This window comes from Mixophyes fleayi, chromosome 12 (genome assembly GCF_038048845.1).
Source record: "Mixophyes fleayi isolate aMixFle1 chromosome 12, aMixFle1.hap1, whole genome shotgun sequence".
NCBI lineage: Eukaryota > Metazoa > Chordata > Amphibia > Anura > Limnodynastidae > Mixophyes > Mixophyes fleayi.
In genome coordinates this window covers 46548877-46570924 of record NC_134413.1, presented here as the reverse complement: position 1 = coordinate 46570924, position 22048 = coordinate 46548877, and the positions used below count along the sequence as shown (strand labels likewise).

The 22048-nt window shown below is 40.3% G+C and overlaps 1 protein-coding gene across 20 annotated transcripts in view; it reads right to left on the bottom strand.

The window, feature by feature from the left end:
• LOC142108458 (gephyrin) overlaps nucleotides 1-22048 on the bottom strand; it is a 130199-nt gene that overhangs the window by 99398 nt on the left and 8753 nt on the right. For 2 of the 20 annotated variants that reach the window (XM_075192126.1, XM_075192124.1), the window contains exon 1: nucleotides 8478-8658. The exons of 13 other annotated variants lie outside the window; for them this stretch is intronic. In XM_075192126.1, the coding sequence (XP_075048227.1) occupies nucleotides 8478-8522 (45 nt within the window). In that variant the 5' untranslated portion in view covers nucleotides 8523-8658. Of the gene's footprint in view, nucleotides 1-8477; nucleotides 8660-22048 lie in introns of those variants that run through there. 5 more of the 20 variants (XM_075192129.1, XM_075192131.1, XM_075192133.1 and 2 more) reach the window with 3 other exon arrangements.

Sequence of the window (22048 nt, the reverse complement as noted above, 5' to 3'; positions counted from 1 at the left end):
CTATGACAAAGTCACTGGATTAGTACATGATGGCAGGATATTTTTACCAGGTTCCTAACCTACTTGTTTTCGAACCCCAGGAAAATGCTATTGTCTGGGAGCTGCTGAAGGAATGCAGAGGCCTGTTACAAAGCAGGAAAAGGGTCCTGGGGTTTAAGGATGGAGAGTGTGGGTGGGCTCCATCCATTAGGCCCATTAACCTGGTTTTCCAAGTTACCAATGATTTTGCTGGTAATCAGGAGTTGCACCTGAGTAGTGCTAGTAAAAGGCTACATAGCAGCTCAGTCAGTCTCCCACTGCCTGGGGGCATGGGCTGCAGAGCCTCTCTGAGAGAAAGCCCGATATCTGCCTGTAAGTTACTGTGCTGAAACTTCTTATTGTTATGTCTTAGTTTGTTAGTCAGGAGTGACCAGTATTTAGTTAGAGCCAGATGGCAAGGTGTTAATTTTGGAGTTTCCTTTTGTTTTTTTACTGAATAAAACTGGCTGAGGCCCACGGCATGAAACCTTTGGACTTTTGTGAAATCTTTTAGCTGCTATAAACACCATGTACCCCAGGAGATGGTACCAGGCCCCTCTACTCAGTCACGATACATAGATTACAATATATATTATACATATGTATAGTGCCTTCAAATAGTATTTTTTTTAAAGGATTGAGTAAACATGTCAACTCATAATAAGTATGCCAAATTATGTGAAATGAAAAAACACAATTTAGGAGGGGGAAAAGCATGCATACCCTTCCTAAGCAACTGCAAGCTCAAATTTGAACATGTGCAACACATTACCTCAAGTGTCACACAACTCTTTTGTGGACTCCACCTGCAGGGCCGCCATCAGGGGGGTACAGGGGGTACTGTTGTACCGGGGGGTCCCGGCCGGGCCCGGTACAACAGCGCAACACAAACTTACCTGTCTTGCAGTCCACAGCGTCTCTGCTGGTCTCCCCTTGCCTCCGCTGCTCTGCACCAGTATACGATCGCAGGGGTGGAGGAATCATTCCCCTGCGATCATGTGACAGCCAGGCAGCTGCCAATCATGATCGCAGGGGAATCATTGCTCCGTCCCTGCGATCATGTGATCCTCCCTGTCACTGATGGTGTGGACTAGAGATGGTCACTGACCCCCGTGTTTTGGTTTTGTTTTTGGATCTGGATTACCTTCGTGTTTTGGTTTTGCAAAACCGCCCTTGCGTGTTTTGGTTTTGGTTTTGTTTGGTTTTGCTTTGCTATTTTTGAAAAAAATAACTTTTTTTTGTCTAAAATAACCTAATTTAGTGCTCCACCAGTTTCTTAGATAAGTGAGGTAATTCTAAAGCTAATAAATTATGAAAAAAAAAACTGTTTAATCCCTGGTAGGCCGTCCTTAATGCGAACACTTGTCTGCAAATTATACAGTCAAACCTGGTTGTCTACCTCCTCCATCTTTGATTATTGGCAATGTAGCCATCGTCATTGGGTGTATATTACACCCTACACTTGTAGTTGAATATTAAAAAAGCAGCCTGCACAGACTGTGGAGCTAGAAAGTAAAATTAAATGGACCACGGTACTTAGGTGGCTATCTATGCCCCCCCCCCCCTCCACTTGTAGTTGGATATAAAAAAAGCAGCCTGCATAGACTGTAGAACTAGAAATTCGAATATACAAATAAATGGACAAAGGCAGATTGGTATTTGTCTGCATCAGATCCCCCGCCCCCATCCACGTGTAGTAAAATAGAAAAAAAAGCAGCCTGCATAGACTGTAGAACTAGAAATTCGAATATACAAATAAATGGACAAATGCAGTTTAGTATCTGTCTGCATCAGATCCCCTCTCCACTAGGAGTAAAATAGAAAACTATTCAGCCGTTACATAATCTGGAATATAAGTAGAAATTGAGAAAGGTAATTTGGTATCTGTCTGCATCATAATCATCAACATCCTCATTAGCGCCCTCGTCACACCTCCATAAATCTCTCCCTCATCCTCTTCTATTTCCAAAGTGGCATCCTCAATTTGTATATCACCGGCTACACTCGGGCTGTTCAGGTACACATTAGCAGAACTGCTGAAAGGGCCCTTCTTTATGGGTACACTAACAGAATGCTCACGATTAGACATACCACTGTTGGATGGACTCTCCACAGGGATTGGTGTCATTTGTGAATCAGAGCAAACATTATCCTCTTAAGCCCTACTGTTATCTTGCAGCTCGGCTTTGACGTGTAACAGTAGTTGTGCACCAATTGTAGGCTCGGTAACTTTTTGGGATCTGCCACTAATAGCCAAAGGTTAAGGCCTCATTCTCTCTTTGCCACTGTGTGTGTGTAGAATGGCATGTTGGCAATTTATTTTTTATCGGCACTTAACTTTTGCTCAGTAACACTTCTTTTTCGCTTCAACACAGTAAAAAAAAAATGTATTTTGTTTTTTGGACTGATTTCGAAACACTGTGTAGTTTGACATCGCCTTGCCCAGATGACTCACTGGGAACACTAACATCAGGACTGGTGACAGAACCTGGTTGCTCATTCTGATCATATGTGGATTGCTTTGAATCCATTCTGAGCGACAAGCACTTGTAGTGGTAAAAATTATTTGGTAGATACTGCTGACAGATATGACTTTTGACAGCCAGAAATATTTATGCACAATTAGGGGGGACACCCCATTATTTTATCTGGAAGCTGCATTGTATTTAATCCTTTCCATCAGTGCATATTGGAAGGTGTGTTTTATATGTTTTGGCAGAACTTCAAATCCTGGCTTCATACCCATTTGATTATGGTTTTATTAATTGATTATTGTATTCAATTATGCGTTTGCATACGTACCTATGTTATTAGGCATATGTTACATAACGGTTATTATTTAACCTATATACTTTGTGCTATATCCTGTATAATAATTGTTATCTCCTATCAGTGCACTGATTTTTACTTGTACCTTGACATTATTCCTGCATATTGACATATGTGCTTCCAGATTTTATGTATTAAATATATTTTATTTGATTCTACCTTTCAATTTATAAACTTTGCGCCCAGAATTGTACTGGTATATTTCTATTCAAAATAGGGGGAGGGACACCCCCTTATTTTATCTGTGAGCTGCATTGTATTTAATCCTTTCCAGCAGCGCATATTGGAAGGTGTGTTTCATTGCTTGTTTGTCATCCTTTTTTTTGTTGCTCAATATTCATAAATTTAAAAGAAATTTACTGTTTGACATATTAGAGAGAGGGTGATTAATTTTTGTGTTTTGTCATTTTCACTTTCCCAACCCCTTTAAGTGCACATTGATTTTGCCTGAAAGGCTTTTTCACATTTGCCTGTTTCCCTGTCACTGGATAACCATTGACACCATATAGTATAGGTTTATTTCCACTCTCTCTTCTACATCTTATCATTATTGTGTTGATTTGAATCTTTTTTAGGTTCACTGTATTAGATATGATTAATGCCATGCACTTTTCTTACTCATCTCCTGGAGATCCTCCCTTCTCCCTGATGGCGTGTTGTGACCTGACGTCACACCACTGTTCCCGCCGCCGCTGAAGAAAGAGCAGTGAGAAATAAAAATTACAGCAATTTTGAAATAATATAAAAAGATTGAGGTTAAAATACAATATGCATAACAATTTATGCCAAAGGATTGTGAAGACCGTTCGTTTAACGATTTTCTTTTATATGCAAAATCATCAAATGGACGTGAGTTGCTTATAAGGGACTGGCTTCGATGGAGCAGTAGGAAACATGCATTGTATTGCATCACTTGCTTTGCATTTGCTTCAGACCACGGCAAGGCTTCCAGTCTTCTATGCAGAAAAGATGGATTTGATCCCTCAAAGAATAAATGGCATCAACTATTCAATAGACTGCCAGAACATGAGAGGAGTATTCAGCACAAGCAGCATTATTGGAGCTGGAGAACACTGCAGATGTCTCTTAGCGGACATGGGCTGGACTCTGCCATACAAAGAAATCTGGAAGAGGAAACTGGAAAGTTTGCTGCATTACTTGAAAGACTACTGGACGTGACCTTGTATTCGGCATCAAGGAATATGGCATTCAGAGGAAGCTCCCAAAGGATTGGAGACTTGAACAATGGAAATTTCCTTGGTACACTGGAGCTGGTATCACATTACGATCCTCTTCTACGAGAGCACTTAGAAAATGTGAAGCACAGTCAGCAAAAAAAATGCAAGCACATTATTTATCGTGGGCCACCCAAAACGAATTTATAAATCTATGTGGAAAACATGTACTGGACACCATACTATCAGAAAGGGAAAAGAATCTATTTTTCGGTAATATGTGATGCCACTCCAGATGTTTCACATACAGAACAGAATGTGATTGTTCTACGGTATGTCCTTAGAGATTCAGTGACAGAACGTTGGATCATTCAAGAGAGGTTCATTGAATATTTTGACTTTTTCAACAAAACTTGAAAAGAGGTTGCTGAAAAGTTGTTGTCAAGATTAAATGAACATGGCATTGATGTTAAGGACTGCAGAGGTCAAGGCTATGACAATGGAGCCAATATGTCTGGTAAAATTAAAGGAGTAAGAGCTTGTATAGAGGAGAAGTATCCAACAGCTACATTTTGTCCTTGTGCTGCCCCTTCCCTGAATCTTGTGGGTGTGCATGCAGCATCGTGCTCTTCTGATGTCATGACGTTTTTTGGTTGTGTAAATCATTTATATATCCTTTTCAGTTCAAGTCCGGAGAGATGGTATATTTTGAAAGAAGAAATTGGAGGTTCCTTGCATGGCTTAAGTGACACTAGGTGGAGCGCAAGAGTGGAAGCTGTTCGCCCAATAACTCAGAAATTACCAGGTATCATTGAGGCATTGAAGAAAATAATTTTCTCCAGAAAACTTTCAAGTGAGGCCCATTCAGAGGCAGAAGGACTAAGAGATTATTTCTTGAGTTTCAAATCCATACTTCTTTCAACATTTTGGATAAAGATCTTACAAAGTTTTGAAGAGAGGAATAAGATTCTTCAATCAAGATCTATTTCCATGGAAATTGGAGCAGCAAACATTGAAGATCTTTCTGTAGAAATGCAAGTCCTTCGGGAAAAGTGGTCTGTTATACTTTCTGAGGCAAATCTCATTGCTGATAGTATGGAAATTCCTAAAGACCCGAAGCCACGTTACCGAAAGATTCAAAAGAGGCATAGCAGAGAAGACCTGTGTCAGGAAGTAGATGCTGAAACATCATTCAAGATAAATGTGTTTCTTGTGGCACTTGATTCCATCATTAGTGAGCTGAACTAGTGTTTCAAATCGATGCAAAATATTTGCAATTTGTTTGCTCCAATTTTAAAATTGAAGACTCTGCCAGAAGAAGAATTGGTGACATCCACTGAAGCTCTGGTCTCCGAATATCCAGAAGATCTTACACCATCTTTATTCAGTGAACTTCAACACCTTCGAAAAGTCTATGATGCTACATTTCAAAGCCCTTTGGGTCCACTTGACTTGCTGAATAACATATACAGCCTACAATTTCAAGGGATATTTGGAGAAGTTTGCATTGCTATCAGAATGTTCACCACCCTTCCACTTTCTGTGGCTGAAGGAGAGCGAGCATTTAGCAAACTGGCCTTAATTAAAAACTATCTGCGTTCAACAATGAGTGAACAACGTTTGAACAGCTTTGCACTTCTCTCCATTGAACACGAACTTGCACAGAAATTGAATTTTAAAGACCTAATACAAGATTTTGCATCCAGCAAAGTGAGAAGGTGGTCAACTAATATCTAGATGTGAGAAAACAAAAAGAATGATCATAAAGGGAAATCTAATGGATGATTATGGATATTATATTATTCTTTATTTCTGTTAAGTATATCTTTATTCAATAAAATCATTATAAAATCTTTCTAGTAGTGAATATAATCTGTAGAAGAACCGTAAACTTTTTAATGGAAGTTGGGGGAGGTACTTGGTCGTCAGGGGGGGGAATCAACGGGGGCAGTTTTTTTTTGGGGTGGTGGAGTGGGGATGGGTTCATCGGGGAAGGGGGGGGGCCCTGCCTGTGTCATTTGTACTGGGCCCCATGATTTCTGATGGCGGCCCTGTCCACCTGTATATCAAATTAGTCTTTGTAAGAATTAAAATAAAGACAAATTAGCGTAAATAATTCAGAGATATCATTACAGATAGGCACACAGCTGCAAAGGGCAGCAGACCATTGTAAAGGCATTGACCATCCTTTGGAGATCAGTGCAGAACATTGTATGAAAGTGGACGAAATATGAAGATACAGCCACACTACCTAGATCGGGTCACTGCCCTATAGTTTCCTGTCAGACAAGAAAGACACTGCACAACTGTGACACTGAAAGAGCTATAGAAGTGGTTGCAATGTGACAATGTATAAAGGTCGACAAAGGCACTCTACAAAAGTGGCCTCTATGGGAGGTATGCAAATAAAATGCCCTAGTTTAAAACAAATATATAAATAAATACTTTCCCACATAGAACTTCCAAAACAACATTTGGTAGTTAACAAAGATTTGTGTCTTTAAATCTTGTGGTCTGATGAAATTAAAATGAAACATTTTGGTCTGAAAGCTTAGATATGTATATAGTGAAAATCACCACTGCACTCCAGCCAGATAACACCACCTATGAAGTATGGCAGTGGGATCATGTTAAGGGAATGCCTTACAGTGGAAAGGGACTGGCACTCATCAGGATTTATGGGGAAAATTAACATTGCATATTAGATTACACTCTGCCAAAAAGTTAATGAGGAAGTTTGCTTTTTAAAGGGCAATGATTCAAAGCATACGGGAAGACCACCACTGGAGTGGTGTACACTAAATATAATAGATTTCTTTGAGTGGCCCATCGGAGTGGAAAGACCTTAAACTTGCAATCCGTCACTGATCTCCAAGTAAACTTTCAAAATTAAGAGAAACTACTCGGTGTAATAGCTGCCAAAGGCCAACTAAGTATTGCCCAAGGAAGATGAATACTTGTTGAATAGTGAAATTACGGTTATCGTTTTAGTAATTTATGCCATAATATATATATATATATTTTTTGTGGGAGGTGCTTTGCAATGACACATTTAAAATGTGCGACTCAGGAATCAAAAATCCCATTCTGAAATAACAATTCCTGTGAGCCTAAGTGTGAAAATAATAAAATAAAATGAGGCTGAATAAATTAATTTTACCTTTTTTTTTATTTTTTTTTTAATATAAATTATATAAAAACCTACTTGTAGCCTTTGCACCCTACAATGCTGAATTTTAACCTCCTCACCTGAACATGTGATAACCTCAGAAAGATCTATAAAGTGGTCCACTCTTTGCAATGTGAGGAGATTGTGAAATCAAGCACTGTTGGCATGGTAAAAAAAAACCTGCATTAACATATTAACATTTAAGGACCCCTGATCCATTCACATTTCCAATCAAATACATACGCAAATATTTTGGGTCTGGGAGGGGGTGACAATGACAATTTCCTTGTATGTAAATTCACCTTCCTAATGCAGGTTTACATTAACCACTTACTAACTCTAAAAATGTAATATGCCTTAGGTATAGCAAGTTTTGCAGAACGATGCAGGTGTCAAGCAAAGTGTGATCACATCTCGTGTGAAATTTTACAGGTTTCTCATTTGGCACACCAAAAAGATTATTCGGACTAATCTAAACACTATTTCCTTAAGCTATTTCTAACTTTTCTTCATCAAATAGCACTGGTAAACTGCATCAAGCAAACAACTTTGTTGACACATTGCTCCATCTTGGATCCACAATAAACAACATATGTTAAGAAATGTAGGTGTATTATTCAGCTTACCAGGAAAAAGCTTAAAATGATCATTTTGGCATGTCACATACTAAGCATAGAATGAGTATCTATTCAGTGAGGTTTTATGTATTTGCAATCAAGCATGCTTTTGTGGAAGGGTATGTTAACAAAGACACAAAAGAAGGTAGATGTCATTTATACTAGCATCCAGCGCCATAAACAGATCATTTTTGGCACAGCCTATCGATGTTGATTTTCAAGATATCAGGTTTCATTTTCAAAGACAGCTTTCAAAAGCTCGAGCAAGGCGTTGCAACTGCACCGCTCAGATGATGATGAGCAGAGAATGTGAATGTGTAGCAGCTTCCCTTGGGAAGGACAGCTGTTAGATTGTAAAAGGGCTGCATGATCCATTGTGCACAACAAGAGCAGAGCGTTCCATAAATAACACCGAACAGGAGAAAGGTTGGATCAGAGTTAATCAGGTCACTGCAATCCTTTCAAGATGGGATCTCATTAAACAAATCACTGGAGAAATGCATTTTATGAAGAGCTCAGATGAACACAGGGTAAAATATGCAACACAGCACAATCCTTGAACAGCAGCAACAAAAACAGCTGAGCTGATTCTCTTCCACAAAATATATATTTTTATGTACAAGGGAAAAGCTTTTGGATATAAGCTGAGGACGTAAATAGCTGACTTACCTGGCATTCTCTGCAAGACTGTTTGTCCCTTTTTTTCTTCTTCATATTATATTACACAACGCCTGTTTTGTTTTATTTTAAAACCAACTGCTTCAGGGCAGCAGCATTTTCATGATTTCAGCAACTCGCAAGGCTAACCCTGATGTACGGCTTAAATAGGAAAACCGGAGAGAAAAAGCCCTCCTTCCAATCACAGCTCAGCTATTGACAGTGTTCCAGGGGGGTATAGCTACAGCATTTTCCAAGAAATGACCAGTGGGAAGTGTGATCTAGAAAAAAGGGTGCTGCACAACAGCTTGTGTTTGTATTTTTCCTACAAGAATCAACAGCAGGAAAGAAAAATAAAAATAAAAAAAATAATTCATCGTTCAGAGAAACATCATCAGTCATTACTTGCAATGGAGGTCAGACCAATGTGTGCATCCATCTGATGCATACATGACACTTGTATGTGCTGAGGTGGATTGAATCAATCAGATAATTAAATCAGTTACGTAGGTTTACAATCTTGGCTCAAGGTTGTGGATTTTTTCCTTTGCTTGCCAGTTAATGCTGGTCACTAAAACAAAGACCCTGAGTCATAATGCGTTTTGACTACCAGTGTTTGATCATAACCGTATTTGTTTTATTATTTTGGTGGGATAAAGATTAAATGAAAGATGTCCCACAAAAGGTCATATTTTATATCTGAAATCATTAATTTGTGACTAAAGGTTTATTGCTAAGGGCTGCACTGCTTCTTTCTGGTAGGCTTGTGGATGGAAAGCAGGCAATTTGCTTCAGTCTGTGTCGGTTTTGCAGAGAGAAGCATTCCTTCACCATTAAAGGTGCAGTACCACTTAAATTCAGTCTACACAAATAGCACTGAGATACAAAATCATGAAATGCTTTATAATTGTAACCTATCATTTGTGCATTCCATACCTCTAAATACTGTGACACCAAATGCTAACTTGTGTATGTGTAATATTCTGTAATGTACTATACTAGTACAAGCTTTTCTGCAATAAGCGTTTTCAATAAGTGCCAAAGAGCTAGTACATAAACACATTAAAATCATATTTAAAGTCTTATTATTATTATCTTCTTTCATTTAGTGCCACAAAAGGTCTGCGCCGTGCAAGACATTTATAGTATTGTACACTTAACAGACAGCAATGATGCATAACACATTAAATAATACATGGAAAACAAAATAACACAAAGACCAAACATACCGATTAAACAAATAACACGCAGATAACTCGGTAATGCAGATTTACGTGACACAGAGTGAAAGTGATGGTGAAGTGAACTTTGAGAAAGTACATATGGGCATTAAAATTAGGCATTTAAAGTGCGTCAGCAGAGTCTAGTAAACACTTTGTGACGCCACAGTTCCAGAAAAAAAAAATAAGCAAAAATTGTCATTGCCACCAATTCTCACACACACTTTCTGCATGCATTTGATTGTGTCTCTATGCAATGCTGTTAGCTGTGCTCACAATATTCAATAATATATAAGATGTATATGGAAACGCCTATCAAAGTGCTATATAAAGTTCAACTAGCCTTTATTTTCATTTCCCATCTTAGTAGTAGGTCTTAGTAGCAATACTTGGAAAAAGCAGGCTGATCCAAAAGATTATTGTTTGTAATATATTTTTTTCAAAACCATAAACATTGAGGAACATCTATAGGAACAATCCTATAACCTACAGCACACACTTATGACCAAAAACATCTTGCCATGCTGTTTAACGCCAACAAGAATAATTTGTAAGCAACAGAAAAGTAGAAAAGCAAAAAAAAGATTACAATTTGAAAAAGGAGTCAAACATGTTCATAAGCTAAATTAATATGGGTCTCAAATAAAAAAAGGTTAAAGGTGAGCTCCACCTTTACAGATATTTTAGTATTTTAATATATCATTCCCATAAACTTAACATTTCTTTTTATGACAGAACCCTCTCACATAACACCTATCATTTTCAAGTTACAGGTTCCATGCTTGCACCGACACAGACTGTTATTTCCTGATGATGTGGAAAAAGCGAATAAACTATCAGCACATATATTCACATATTTTGAATACCGAAACAACAACAATGATGTAGAGTTGTCATTTTTTTGTGACAACAAGCTGGAAATGTTTAAATAGTTTAAGCTGTCGCAGGTTCCTGTAACTTGGAGAGTGCCAAGTGTGGGCTCTATTAGAGAAAAAGGCTATTTAGATTAATGGTGATATTCCAAAAACACATACTAGTAGGTTAATTGGCTGCTATTAAATTGACCTTAGTCTCTCATTTTGTGTGTGTGTGTACTTGCATTCATATGCTTTTTAAGGCTAATCAATGCAGGGGATCTTGCTGATATGCTCAGCATAAAAATCTGGTATGTCACCACGAGTCACATTTGTCGGAACAAAAGTGTGTGTTCCCCCAATAGGCAGGGGAGAAAGTGTGTGTGTGCCTACCACCTCTATAGGCCAGTATTCAGACCGAATGTATAGCAGGAGCAGGAAAAGGAAGTGACTGCATCCTGCGGCGCTTTGTACACCAAGCGGGTAAAGACACAGTCGAATGCGTCTGCTGCTGAAGGTAAAGCGGGGACAGGGAAGCATGAGAGAGCCCACTGGTAGCTCTGACTATAGCCCAGAGAGCAGTGGAGATGAGTATGCCCCTGACACGTTGGAGGAGAGCGGTTCAGACACCAGCAGTGATGCCCCGTTGCCCACCAGAGCAGTAGAGTGCAGGTACCCAGAGAGGAGTTCTATGTACGACCATTCTCGACCTTCTGCTAGCCGTGAGACGACAAGGTGTCTGTCCAAACGCTATCCAGAAACAGTGATGGCTCCAGGGCGTATAACAAAAAGCAGTACTGCCTGTACTGTGAGAAGCCCTTCTTAAAAATTGCCCGGCACATGGAGCATGTTCACTGCAATGAGACTGAAGTAGCTTGGGCCCTGAAATTCCCCAAACACTTGAAAGAAAGGTCCATGCAAATGGCACATCTTTGCAATAGGGGCAACTTTGCACACAATGCTGAGGCAATGAGGGCAGGCCATGGCGTTCTGGTCCCGTGCAAACTTCCAGACAAAGAGAGGGATGCTGAAGGCTTCATGCACTGTGTAGCCTGCCAGGGCTGGTTTGCAAAGAAGTACCTGAGGCGACACATGAAGAGATGTAAACTAAACCGAAGGGGCAACAAACTCACACCTGGTAAGAACAGAGTCCAGTCACTGTGCGCCTTTGCTCAGCCTGTTCCACCTGAAATCAGTGATGGCTTTTGGAAGCTCTTGAGTGGCATGACCCAGGATGAAGTCTTACTCGCAGTCAAAAATGATCGATGTATCATGCAGATGGGACAGCATCTGTTCAACCAGTTCAGATCAGATGTTGGCAGGCACGAGTACATCCGTCAGAAGCTTAGAGAAATGGGCAGGCTACTGCTACAGGTCAGAAGAGCTACCCCTTTGGAGAGGGTGGAAGACTTCACTGCGCCATCGAACTTTCTGCACGTAGTAAGCGCTGTGAAGCTGATAGCTGGCTATGACGAGGAGACAGGTACATTTAAGACGCCTTCGCTGGCACTCAAGATCGGGCACGGCAAAAGATAGTGAGCATTGTGGAGTGCCGACCCATGATGGAGGGCTGTACTGCTACAACATTTCAGGAAGCTATATGACGCGAGATGGAACGAGTTGATCTCATCGACTGCCTTGAAAACTCTTAAGGAGTCCAAGTGGAACATGCCTCAGCTCTTACCTTTCACGGAAGATGTGAAAAAGATGCACTTGTACCTCAATGAGAAGCAGCAAGCCTACCGAAGTGGGCTAACTACCGAGCTTACGGTTAATCAGTGGGCACTACTTGCAAAAGTCACCCTGGCACAGGAGATCTTGTTCAATCAAAGAAGGGAAGGGGAAGTTTCCAAAATGTTGCTGACAACCTTCTCCTCAAGAGATACCTAGGATTGCCACGAAGATGTGTCCCAAGCGCTTTCCGAGGTTGAGAGGAAGCTCTGCCGGCACTTCAATCCCATTGAAATCCGAGGAAAACGAGGGAGAAAAGTCCCCATCCTGCTGACACCAGCCATGCAAGCTGCAATGGAACTTCTCGCAGAAAAATGTGACAAATGTGGAGTGGATAGCCAAAATGTCTACATGTTTGCCAGACCAGCTGCCTTGTCACACTTCAGAGGCTCCGACTGCATACAACTGTTTGCCCGAGAGTGTGGGGCCAAGTATCCCAACACGCTGTCTTCCACGAAGCTTCGAAAGCACATTGCCACTCTCTCGAAGGTCCTCAACCTAAACAACACAGAACTGGATCAGCTGGCAGGCTTCCTTGGGCACGAGATCAGGGTGCACCAGCAGTATTACCACCTCCCAGAAGATACCCTTAAACTCGCCAAGATCAGCAAACTGTTATTGGCTCTCGAGAGTGGCAGACTGGCCGAATTCAAAGGCAAGAATCTGGACGAAATGCAGATTGATCCGGACGGTAAGTGGAAAATCTGGTGTCTGATGTATGCTTTTGACTTTTACCTTGGTCATTTACATATCTATAGAGCGACATGTCGGATGATGAGCAATCCCCCGTGACAGAGGGACAAGTGGCCAAGTGTTTAGATGACACTTCCACGTCAGAAGAGAGGCGGTGTATGGACCTGGCAACACAGGACCAGTGCCCAGCCATGGTTTCCACAGGTAGGTGTAGCACACAGTTTTGCTAGGCAGAAGAACTTTGCCTTCTCTGTATTTTGTGGAGCCATAATGAACCATTCTACTTCCTTTCAGGTTGCAAAAAAATGCGGAGGAAATCCTGGGACAGAGAGGAGATCCAGGCTGTGGAGAAACACCTGATGAGGTTTATACAGACATGTTGGGTGCCCGGAAAGTGAGACTGTGTTGCGTGCCTCATGGCTGAACCATCCATACTCAAAGATCGGAACTGGTCGGGCGTAAAATTCTACATAAAGAACCGCATAAAAGCATTAAAGAGGGATTAAACTTGTTGAAATGATGCAAATTGGTTGAACAGGACTATAGCCTTCATGGCTAGGTGTTGGTGTAAGCGGGCATGCGGATGTGCTCAGACAGCCAGAATACACAAAACTTTCCCTACCATTGTTATTTATTCATTTATGTATACGGTAATGTGGATGTCCTCAGACAGTCAAAATACATGACACTTTCCCCATCTTGCAATCCGTGTCAGTACTTTATGCAAAGTCAAAGTGTAAATCTCATGTGGTAACTCTGGTGACAAAATGCTCCTACACATACCACTATGATTGTTCTGTATACCCCTATGATTGTTCTGTGAACGGGGCATTAGGAAAGGGGTGTCCCTATACGCCATGTTCCAGACATGGGTCCTCACGATGCAATAAAAACAAGTATGTGTGTGTGTATGTTAGGGAATTTAGACTGTTAGCTCCAATGGGGCAGGGACTGATGTGAGTGAGTTATTTGTACAGAGCTGCAGAAAATATGTTTCTATATGAACCTAGTCTAGTGGTTAAAATGAAAGAGGTAATATGTCCGAGTCTTTGTTAGTAATTTACAAAGCTCTATTTAAGAAGTCATAGATACGGCTATTAAGCAGTTTTCAACTAAATTGCATTGATATCATTCTATTTGTGGGAGCAAAATGACCAAGCAGGTCTGGATCAATCAAATTTTATGGCTGATAAAAGCAATGTGCATGTATGCACAGTCAATGGCACGGCTTCAGCCTCTCGTCATCTATTCCTTTGGTTTGATTGCTAAATGAAGTGAGCTGTGTTATGTAGTCCAAACTGTCTGGCCTAATAAGACACAGATCTTACTGTGCAGTTATCAGGCTGAACAACCTGATCTGACCATGCATCTGCACAATGATGCCGATGCTTCAACCAATCCAATGCAATATGCAAAGTGCAACAACCAGAAACATCTCTAAATTTGAGTTAAACACAAAAAATAAAAGTTATTTTCTTTTAAACAAAATAATAATAAAGTAAACCATGAAAGACTTCGACCCCTTTCAATAGCATAAAATAAAAAGCTGTTACATGCGTTTTTTTAAGAAGCTTTGAAGGACAAAGTTAAAATCTTTCAAAGTAGATTTAAGCTGATAGTATCTCAAAACCTAGAAGTACCATATACACTTCTTTTATAATTGTGAATGGGGATAAATGCTTGTGATGCAAACATAATGTTGGTGTTGTAAAATAAATAGTTTTATGTTAATTAAATTAATTATTTTTTTAATCCTCCTTTCTCATAAAATTAACGGAGGACTGGTTGTTGGATAGTGGACCATATACGCATAATCACTGATATGGGGGGTGTATTCACTCACAATGCAGTCCACTTGTGTGAGTGGAGTGAAAGCAGATCAGTGACATCGGCAGTACTCTATATGACTAGCTTTAGACTCTGGGGGGTGCAGATCATCCTTAATGGTGCTCTGCATTGCACTGGATTCAGTAAAGTAGGGCTCCACATTGGACAAAGTACAAACATATGTTCATGTATATAATGATTTGAGACATTAAATGCCATGTGTTACAAGGATAACTCATTTTGGCCAGTTCTCAAGTTGTTAGAAAAAGGAATTCCTATTTCAGAAGAATCTGCCAGGGTTCCGAGCAGTAAGTCATACCCACAGGACAAGCCCAGATGAGAACCTAGATGAATGACCCTCAAAGATTCCAAAATTATGGGCCTGTCTTTATTTTAAACCACTCCTTTCTCTTTACTCTAAATAAAGTATCTGCTGATATAGTGTTACGAACTTACCTTTCTCCGCTGCTGGTCCGGATGCCGCACTTCCGGGTTCGGCGGTCACATGACCGCAACCCGGAGGCGGGGAATTCAAACCATGTTGTACAAAACCTTTACTGTGTCAGAGCAACTTCTCCTGTTCCTGGCTCCTGTTCCTTGTGGATTTCTGCTTCCTAGACCTCTGCTGATTCCTATGTATTGAACTCTACCTGTTTGACCATTCTTCATCTTCAGTCCCAGTGACCGACCCGGCTTTCTGACTACTCTCCTGTTCTGGTGACCCGTCTACCGACCCGGCTTGATTGACTTCGAGTTTGCCTTCTGATTTCGTCTGCATTGCCTCTCTGTGTACCGACCCGGCCCGTCTTACTATGCTACTCCTGCTCCTACTCGCTGCACTACATCTAAGGGCGAGCCTGAGGACCGCGACCTGCGACTCCTGGCAGCAAAGCCCATCCCGCCTTGCGGCGGTTCTTGGTGAACACCGGGGAGATCGTTAGACTCCACACCTCAGGTAAGCCAGCTATTAGTTTGTAGTATATCCAGTAATCCGTTACATATAGAAACTTTCATTGCATTCAGGATTGAAGCAAGATAACATGTGTTACATTTGCATGCTAATATTTTTGCAAATGAAATATTTTATGTATTTTTAATATCTATTCTAATATTCTATTCTTTTGGCATTTCATTCAATTATTGTTATAATAATCATAAATGAAGAGATAGATATATACAATATGCTCTGATAAAAATGTGATTCTTCAGAATGAAACATGTACACTTTATTAGTAGTAACCTGTGGAGCATGGACATGCATGAACAGCTGACCAGAATGTTTTATGTGATGGTAGACTGGTGTTCTTTACAAAGTAGCTTTGTGTCTGTCACATTGAGTTAAATGGTTGTCCTTTTAAATCCTTTTTTATATAGTATGATAAATGATTAAACATACTACAAAGTATAATTCCTCCTCTACCACAGAGGCACCCCGGCTGTTCAGATGACCCCACCCTCTCTAACGTTCCAACTGCTGCTTTAAACCTTTGATAACTGCCAAAAGAGGTGAAGCAAAGAGTGCTGTATTACTTACAGACACAGAGTCATGGGTCTCTAATAAAAATGAGTGAAATAACATTTCACAAATCAAATTTTGCAGAGGAACAGGCTATGCTGCAGAGGTAAGTCCCAGTGATACAATCTTCAAGTATCACTTTTGCTTCACCAACCAGCCATAGTGCTAGACAGCCTGGGAGACCAGGAACATGAACCAAATACTGTAATGAAAACCAGCGCAGGGGTGTTGCCTCTTCTCCCTCAGAGTCTACCAGCCCTGTGCTGAAAAGTCCAAAAGAGTAAAAAAAAAAAAAACCACACATTTTTCAAATAAACTTTAATTGAAAAATAGCTAATTTGCTACTTTCAATGCAAAATAAAATCTTCTTTTCTTCTTCTTTCAATTCGTAGTATTCCAAATGGGAATCCACCCTCCCCCGAAACCATCCATAAAAATGCCCAAACACATTACTGAAGCAAAATGGTCAAAATAGGGAGTTCACGAAACTCCCTGTCACCGACTCCCAATTATAAGCAGCCAATTAGAGTCGGAATCTTGTTAATTACCAGCTCAGGGCAAATTTTAAGTGCCTTGTGGGTATATCCACTAAACTGCAGGTTTGAAAAAGTGTCAATGTTGCCTATAGCAACCTATCAGATTTTAGTTGTCATTTTGAAAAATGTACTAAATAAATGATAGCTAGAATCTGATTGGCTGCTATAGGCAACATCTCATAGTAACATAGTAACATAGTTGATGAGGTTGAAAAAAGACACCAGTCCATCAAGTTCAACCAATTTTGGATCTCCTGCGATCCTGCACTTATATTTGAAATTGATCCAGAGTAAGCAACCGTCAATCTGTTTCAATTGTGAAAATCCCCCCAGACTCAATTCTGCAGTCCTATTTTTACCCTAAATCCACTACTATCCTAGGTATCCCTGGATACACCTTCCTGCTAAAAATTTGTCTAACCCTTTCTTAAAGATATCTATTGAATCTCCCATCACAACCTTCCCTGGCAATGAATTCCATATCTTGACTGCCCTTCAGGGCCATCTTTTCCATTGGGCACGATGGGCAGGTGCCCGGGGGCCCCACGGGCAAGTGGGCCCCATAGGCAGGGCTCTTAATTAGAATAAAAAATCCTGCAAAAGAAAAAACCTGCAAAAAAAACCTTCAAGGATCACTGAGCAAGTACATATATCTATCTCTATATATCTATATCTGCATCTCTATACACATATATATATATATATATATATATATATATATGTAGGGGACCCGGCGCACTGCTTTGCCCAGGGGCCCATAATGTTGTTAAGATGGCCCTGCTGCCCTTACTGTAAAGAACCCCTTCCTTTGCTGGTTGTGAAATTTCCTCTCCTCTAACCTTAGGGAGTGACCACGTGTTCTGTGTATAGTCCTTGGGGTAAAAAGTTCCCATGAAAGTTCTCTGTATTGACCCCTAATGTATTTGTACATAGTAATCATATCTCCCCTTAGACACCTCTTTTCTAAAGTAAACATGCCTAAACTGGCTAACCTTTCCTCATAACTTAATAAATCCATACCCTTTATCAATTTTGTCGCCCTTCTCTGAACCCTTTCTAGTTCCAAATTATCTTTTTTATATAGTGGTGCCCAGAACTGTACTGCATATTCAAGATGAGGCCTAACCAACGATTTATACAGTGGCAAAATTACACTGTCTTCCCTTGCATCTATGCCCCTTTTTATGCATGCCAATACTTTATTTGCCCTTGCAGCTGCTGCTTGACATTGAGCACTATTGCTAAGTCTACTGTTTACGAGCACTCTCAAATCCTTTTCCATTATAGATTCTCCTAAATTAATTCCATTTAATTTATAGATTGCGTTCTTGTTTTTGATCCCTGAAGGCATAACCTTACATTTATCTGTGTTAAACCTCATATTCCATTTGGCCGCCCAATCCTCCAGTTTATTTAAGTCCCTCTATAGAGAAGCTACATCTTGCTCTGATTTTATTACCTACAGAGGTTTAGTGTCATCTGCAAAAATAGAAACTTTACTCTCTAAACCATCACCAAGGTCATTAATGAATAAAAAGGAGTGGCCCCAGCACGGAACCTTGAGGTACTCCACTTAAGACTTTTGACCAATTAGAAAATGTTCCATTTATCACAACTTTCTGTTCCCTATTCTCTAACCAGTTTTCGATCCAAGTACAAATGTTGATTCCTAGACCCAGTTCCCTAATTTTGTAAACCAACCTCTTGTGTGGCACTGTATCAAAAACCTTTGCAAAATCTAAGTAGACCATTTTTTCAAACTCGCAGTTTAGTAAATATACCCCAAAGTGTTTTTCATTGTGGTGTTGGTAGCCTCTGGGAGGGAAGGTGGTGTTTTTAGCAAGGTGAGGATACTATTCTTGTGGGTACTCCCTTTATAGGCACAATACTTGTGCGTAGGCCGGTGGATCCCAAAGTGTGCGCCGCGGGCCAGCCATAGAAAAAACAAAAACACATAAATTTACCAATCCGCGCGGCGTCGGGACCCAGCATCCTCCTCTCTCACGCAGTGAGGACAGCGTGAGAGGGCAGAGAGGACAGCGTGGCAAAGAGGACAGCATGAGAGAGCGCAGAGGGGGCAGCGTGGCAGAGGGGGCAGCGTGGCAGAGGGCCAGCGTGGCAGAGGGCCAGCGTGGCAGAGGGGGCAGCGTGGCAGAGGGGGCAGCGTGGCAGAGGGGGCAGCGTGTCTGGATGCAGAGGGGGCAGCGTGTCTGAATGCAGAGGGGGCAGCGTGTCTGGATGCAGAGGGGGCAGCGTGTCTGGATGCAGAGGGGGCATTTTTGCATACAACTAAATAAGTATTTCTGTACTGACCTAAATACTTAAATTTTTTTGACCCAACTACTTCTAAAACAGGACTGCGCAGTAATTATTTTGGAGGGGTGCCTTGAAAAAATTATGGAGACTCTAAGGGTGCCGCGAACTGCAAATGTTTGGGAACCTCTGGCCTAGGCTGTCTATCGCTGGATCTGGTTGAGGATTTTGGGAAAGGGGCATCCTGTTCATTATTAAAATCATTTTTCAGTGCACTGTGAGAGAGAAGTATTTGTAAGTGAAATTGTCGTGCGCAGCAAGGCGCACCCTTGAAAACGTGCACTCTCCACCACTTTATCTTCTAGGCTAAACATATAAGGGCAAGTGACAGGTGCAACATTACAAGCCAACAATTCTCCATTCTGAAAAATGTGCTTGTCTATAGCTCAGACCAATCAGTGCCGCTACATTCGGTGTTAGGGACACAGCGCTGTTTGAATTTCATTTCTCACAGCAGTGGTAGCAGAGGGTTAGTTCTTCTGACCTGCAGAGGTCCCTAGCATATGGGCCATGTAGTCGAGCTAGTTAGGAAAAGATGTTTGTTAGAAAGTAATTTTAGAGCGTAATTATCAATTAAAGACCATCAGTGGAAACGGCATGGTTTGTACTACTGCATTTGTGTTTTATTTGGTAGAGGCAGTGCAAAGTATAAATGCTTTTAAGAACTACAAGTTCTCTTTCAATGGATGGGAGAACTCTCTACAGCTCAGTTTCACTTCTGCAAACCATCTGTCTTGTAGTCCCTGCTTCATTATGGCACATCACTCGGTTTAAAAATGTGATTTATTTAGTGAGTTTTAAAGAAAAAAAAAAAAGAAGAAAAATGTACACTAATTACACTTTTGTTTGCCAACTCCAAGTAAGCTACAGTTGAAATATTCAGGAGCAGGTTACTTAGCACTCTAACCAAGTTACTTTGCACTCTAAACAAGCAAAGCACAGTGAATTGCAGTTTAAATAAAAATTCTCTCTCTATACAGCTGGGTGCAGAGCCTTAAAGTAGAGGAGCATGGGTAACGAGTGATAGAGTCTGAAGCAGACAGTAACACACAGCAATGAGAATGGTGGTGGCAGGCACTGAAAATGAAATTGAACGTGCTTGCAAAACTGGGATGGTGGATTCAGACAGAGGGGACTGGTGCATTGTGTTTTGGAAAACATTACCTGCACTTATTTTTAAGCTAATTGTTGCCATGGATTGTATGCAAGATGTTTTCCCACAGTGGTGTACTTTGCAATGTATCTTTGCGGACTTAAACAGTCTTCTGATTTACTCCAGTTTTTGTGTTGAGCAGGGATTTGTACCAAGAATGGATGAATTTTGGAATAGCCAAGTTAAATTCTTCACTATAATTTCTTTGAAATATTGTGAGCACTTCATGCAAGACAGCAAAAAATATTGAAATATTGAGTAGTATTGTATAAAAAAGGTCCTTTGCAACATTGTTTAGTCAATATGTGGAAAGTTACAATATACATATAAACAGGACTAATTAAAGCAGCCTAAAAAAATTACAGCTGGCTATCTATCTCATCTCATGCACAGCATTCCAGTTTGTCCATAGCATCCAGATATGTCTTGTTTACTCTACTGTAGAATTCTACAAAATAAAGACATCATTTCATATATAAAAGGATGCTCCCTGCAAGCAGGCATGAAGTCAAATTTGTAGCATGAGAAAGGAAGTGTGTTTTTTTTTTTCATGTAGCCAGCTCATGACTGGTGTGGAAATTCATTTTCTTCACTACATTAGAGAAGGTTAGGACAATTAAGTGACCAACCCCTAATAAATCTCTTTGTATATTTCAAGCTTGAACCAGTTGCTTTATTTATAAAGACTCAAATAACTGTAAGCTTTTGTTTTTTACATTAAAATGTAGACAGGTATGGTTATAACGATAAAGGGTGTAAATAGTACATCACCTGGCACAATATTAATTATTATTACACATCTTGTATATTTCTGAATATGTGAACATCTTTCTAAGTAGATATGTGAAAAGTCTCCCTTCAATTTTTTTATATATCCAATCTATTTTATTGAAAACAGGGATACATCCTTACATCAAGAAAAAAAGGGGGCAGTATCTAAGCCAGATCATACAAAATGTAAACTTTTGTCACTACACGCTACAATTACATGATCATCACTCAAACTCAATATAAGATTCCAATCAGCAGCATCAACTGATATGTACTGTGTCATTTAGAACTGGAATACATGGCTGTCCATTCTCATTAACTTGTAAAATTAAGTATATTAATGAGACAGGTATGGGACCAGGGACCAGGAACCAGGGGTAGCTGGGGAGTGGAGGTCAATGGTGAATGGGTGGGAATGGAGCTCTGGCGCCAGTCCAGAACCTATCCTATGTCAAAACTGTAAAAAAAAAAAATGATGGTAGCTCCGGGGGTCTTAAGCCTTTGTGAAAGATATTCCTCTACATCTCAAACACCTAGGGTAAATGTATCAAGCTGAGAGTTTTCCTGTGAGTTTGAAAAGTGAAGATGTTACCTATAGCATCCAATCAGATTCTAGCAATCATTTTGTAGAATGCACTAAATAAAAGATAGCTAGAATCTGATTGGTTTTTCAAACCCGCCGAAAAACTCTCAGCTTGATACATTTACCCCTTAGTGTGTCTTAATGCAGACTTTGTTGCCACTCAAAATGTATGTTTGTGTAGTAGTAGTTGCACTGTGAGCATGCTGTGGAAGTACGCTTAAAGTGAATTTCCCCAATCAGCATCAAATAAACATCAACTAACTCAGAGGGGGCTCTCAAACATGTTCATGTCTCCTCCAAAGTCACAACACTCAGTTGTTTCTTTTGATGGATGGTCTGCCATTTTTCTATTCATGTGAGGATCCATCTGAAAATAACAATTCTTT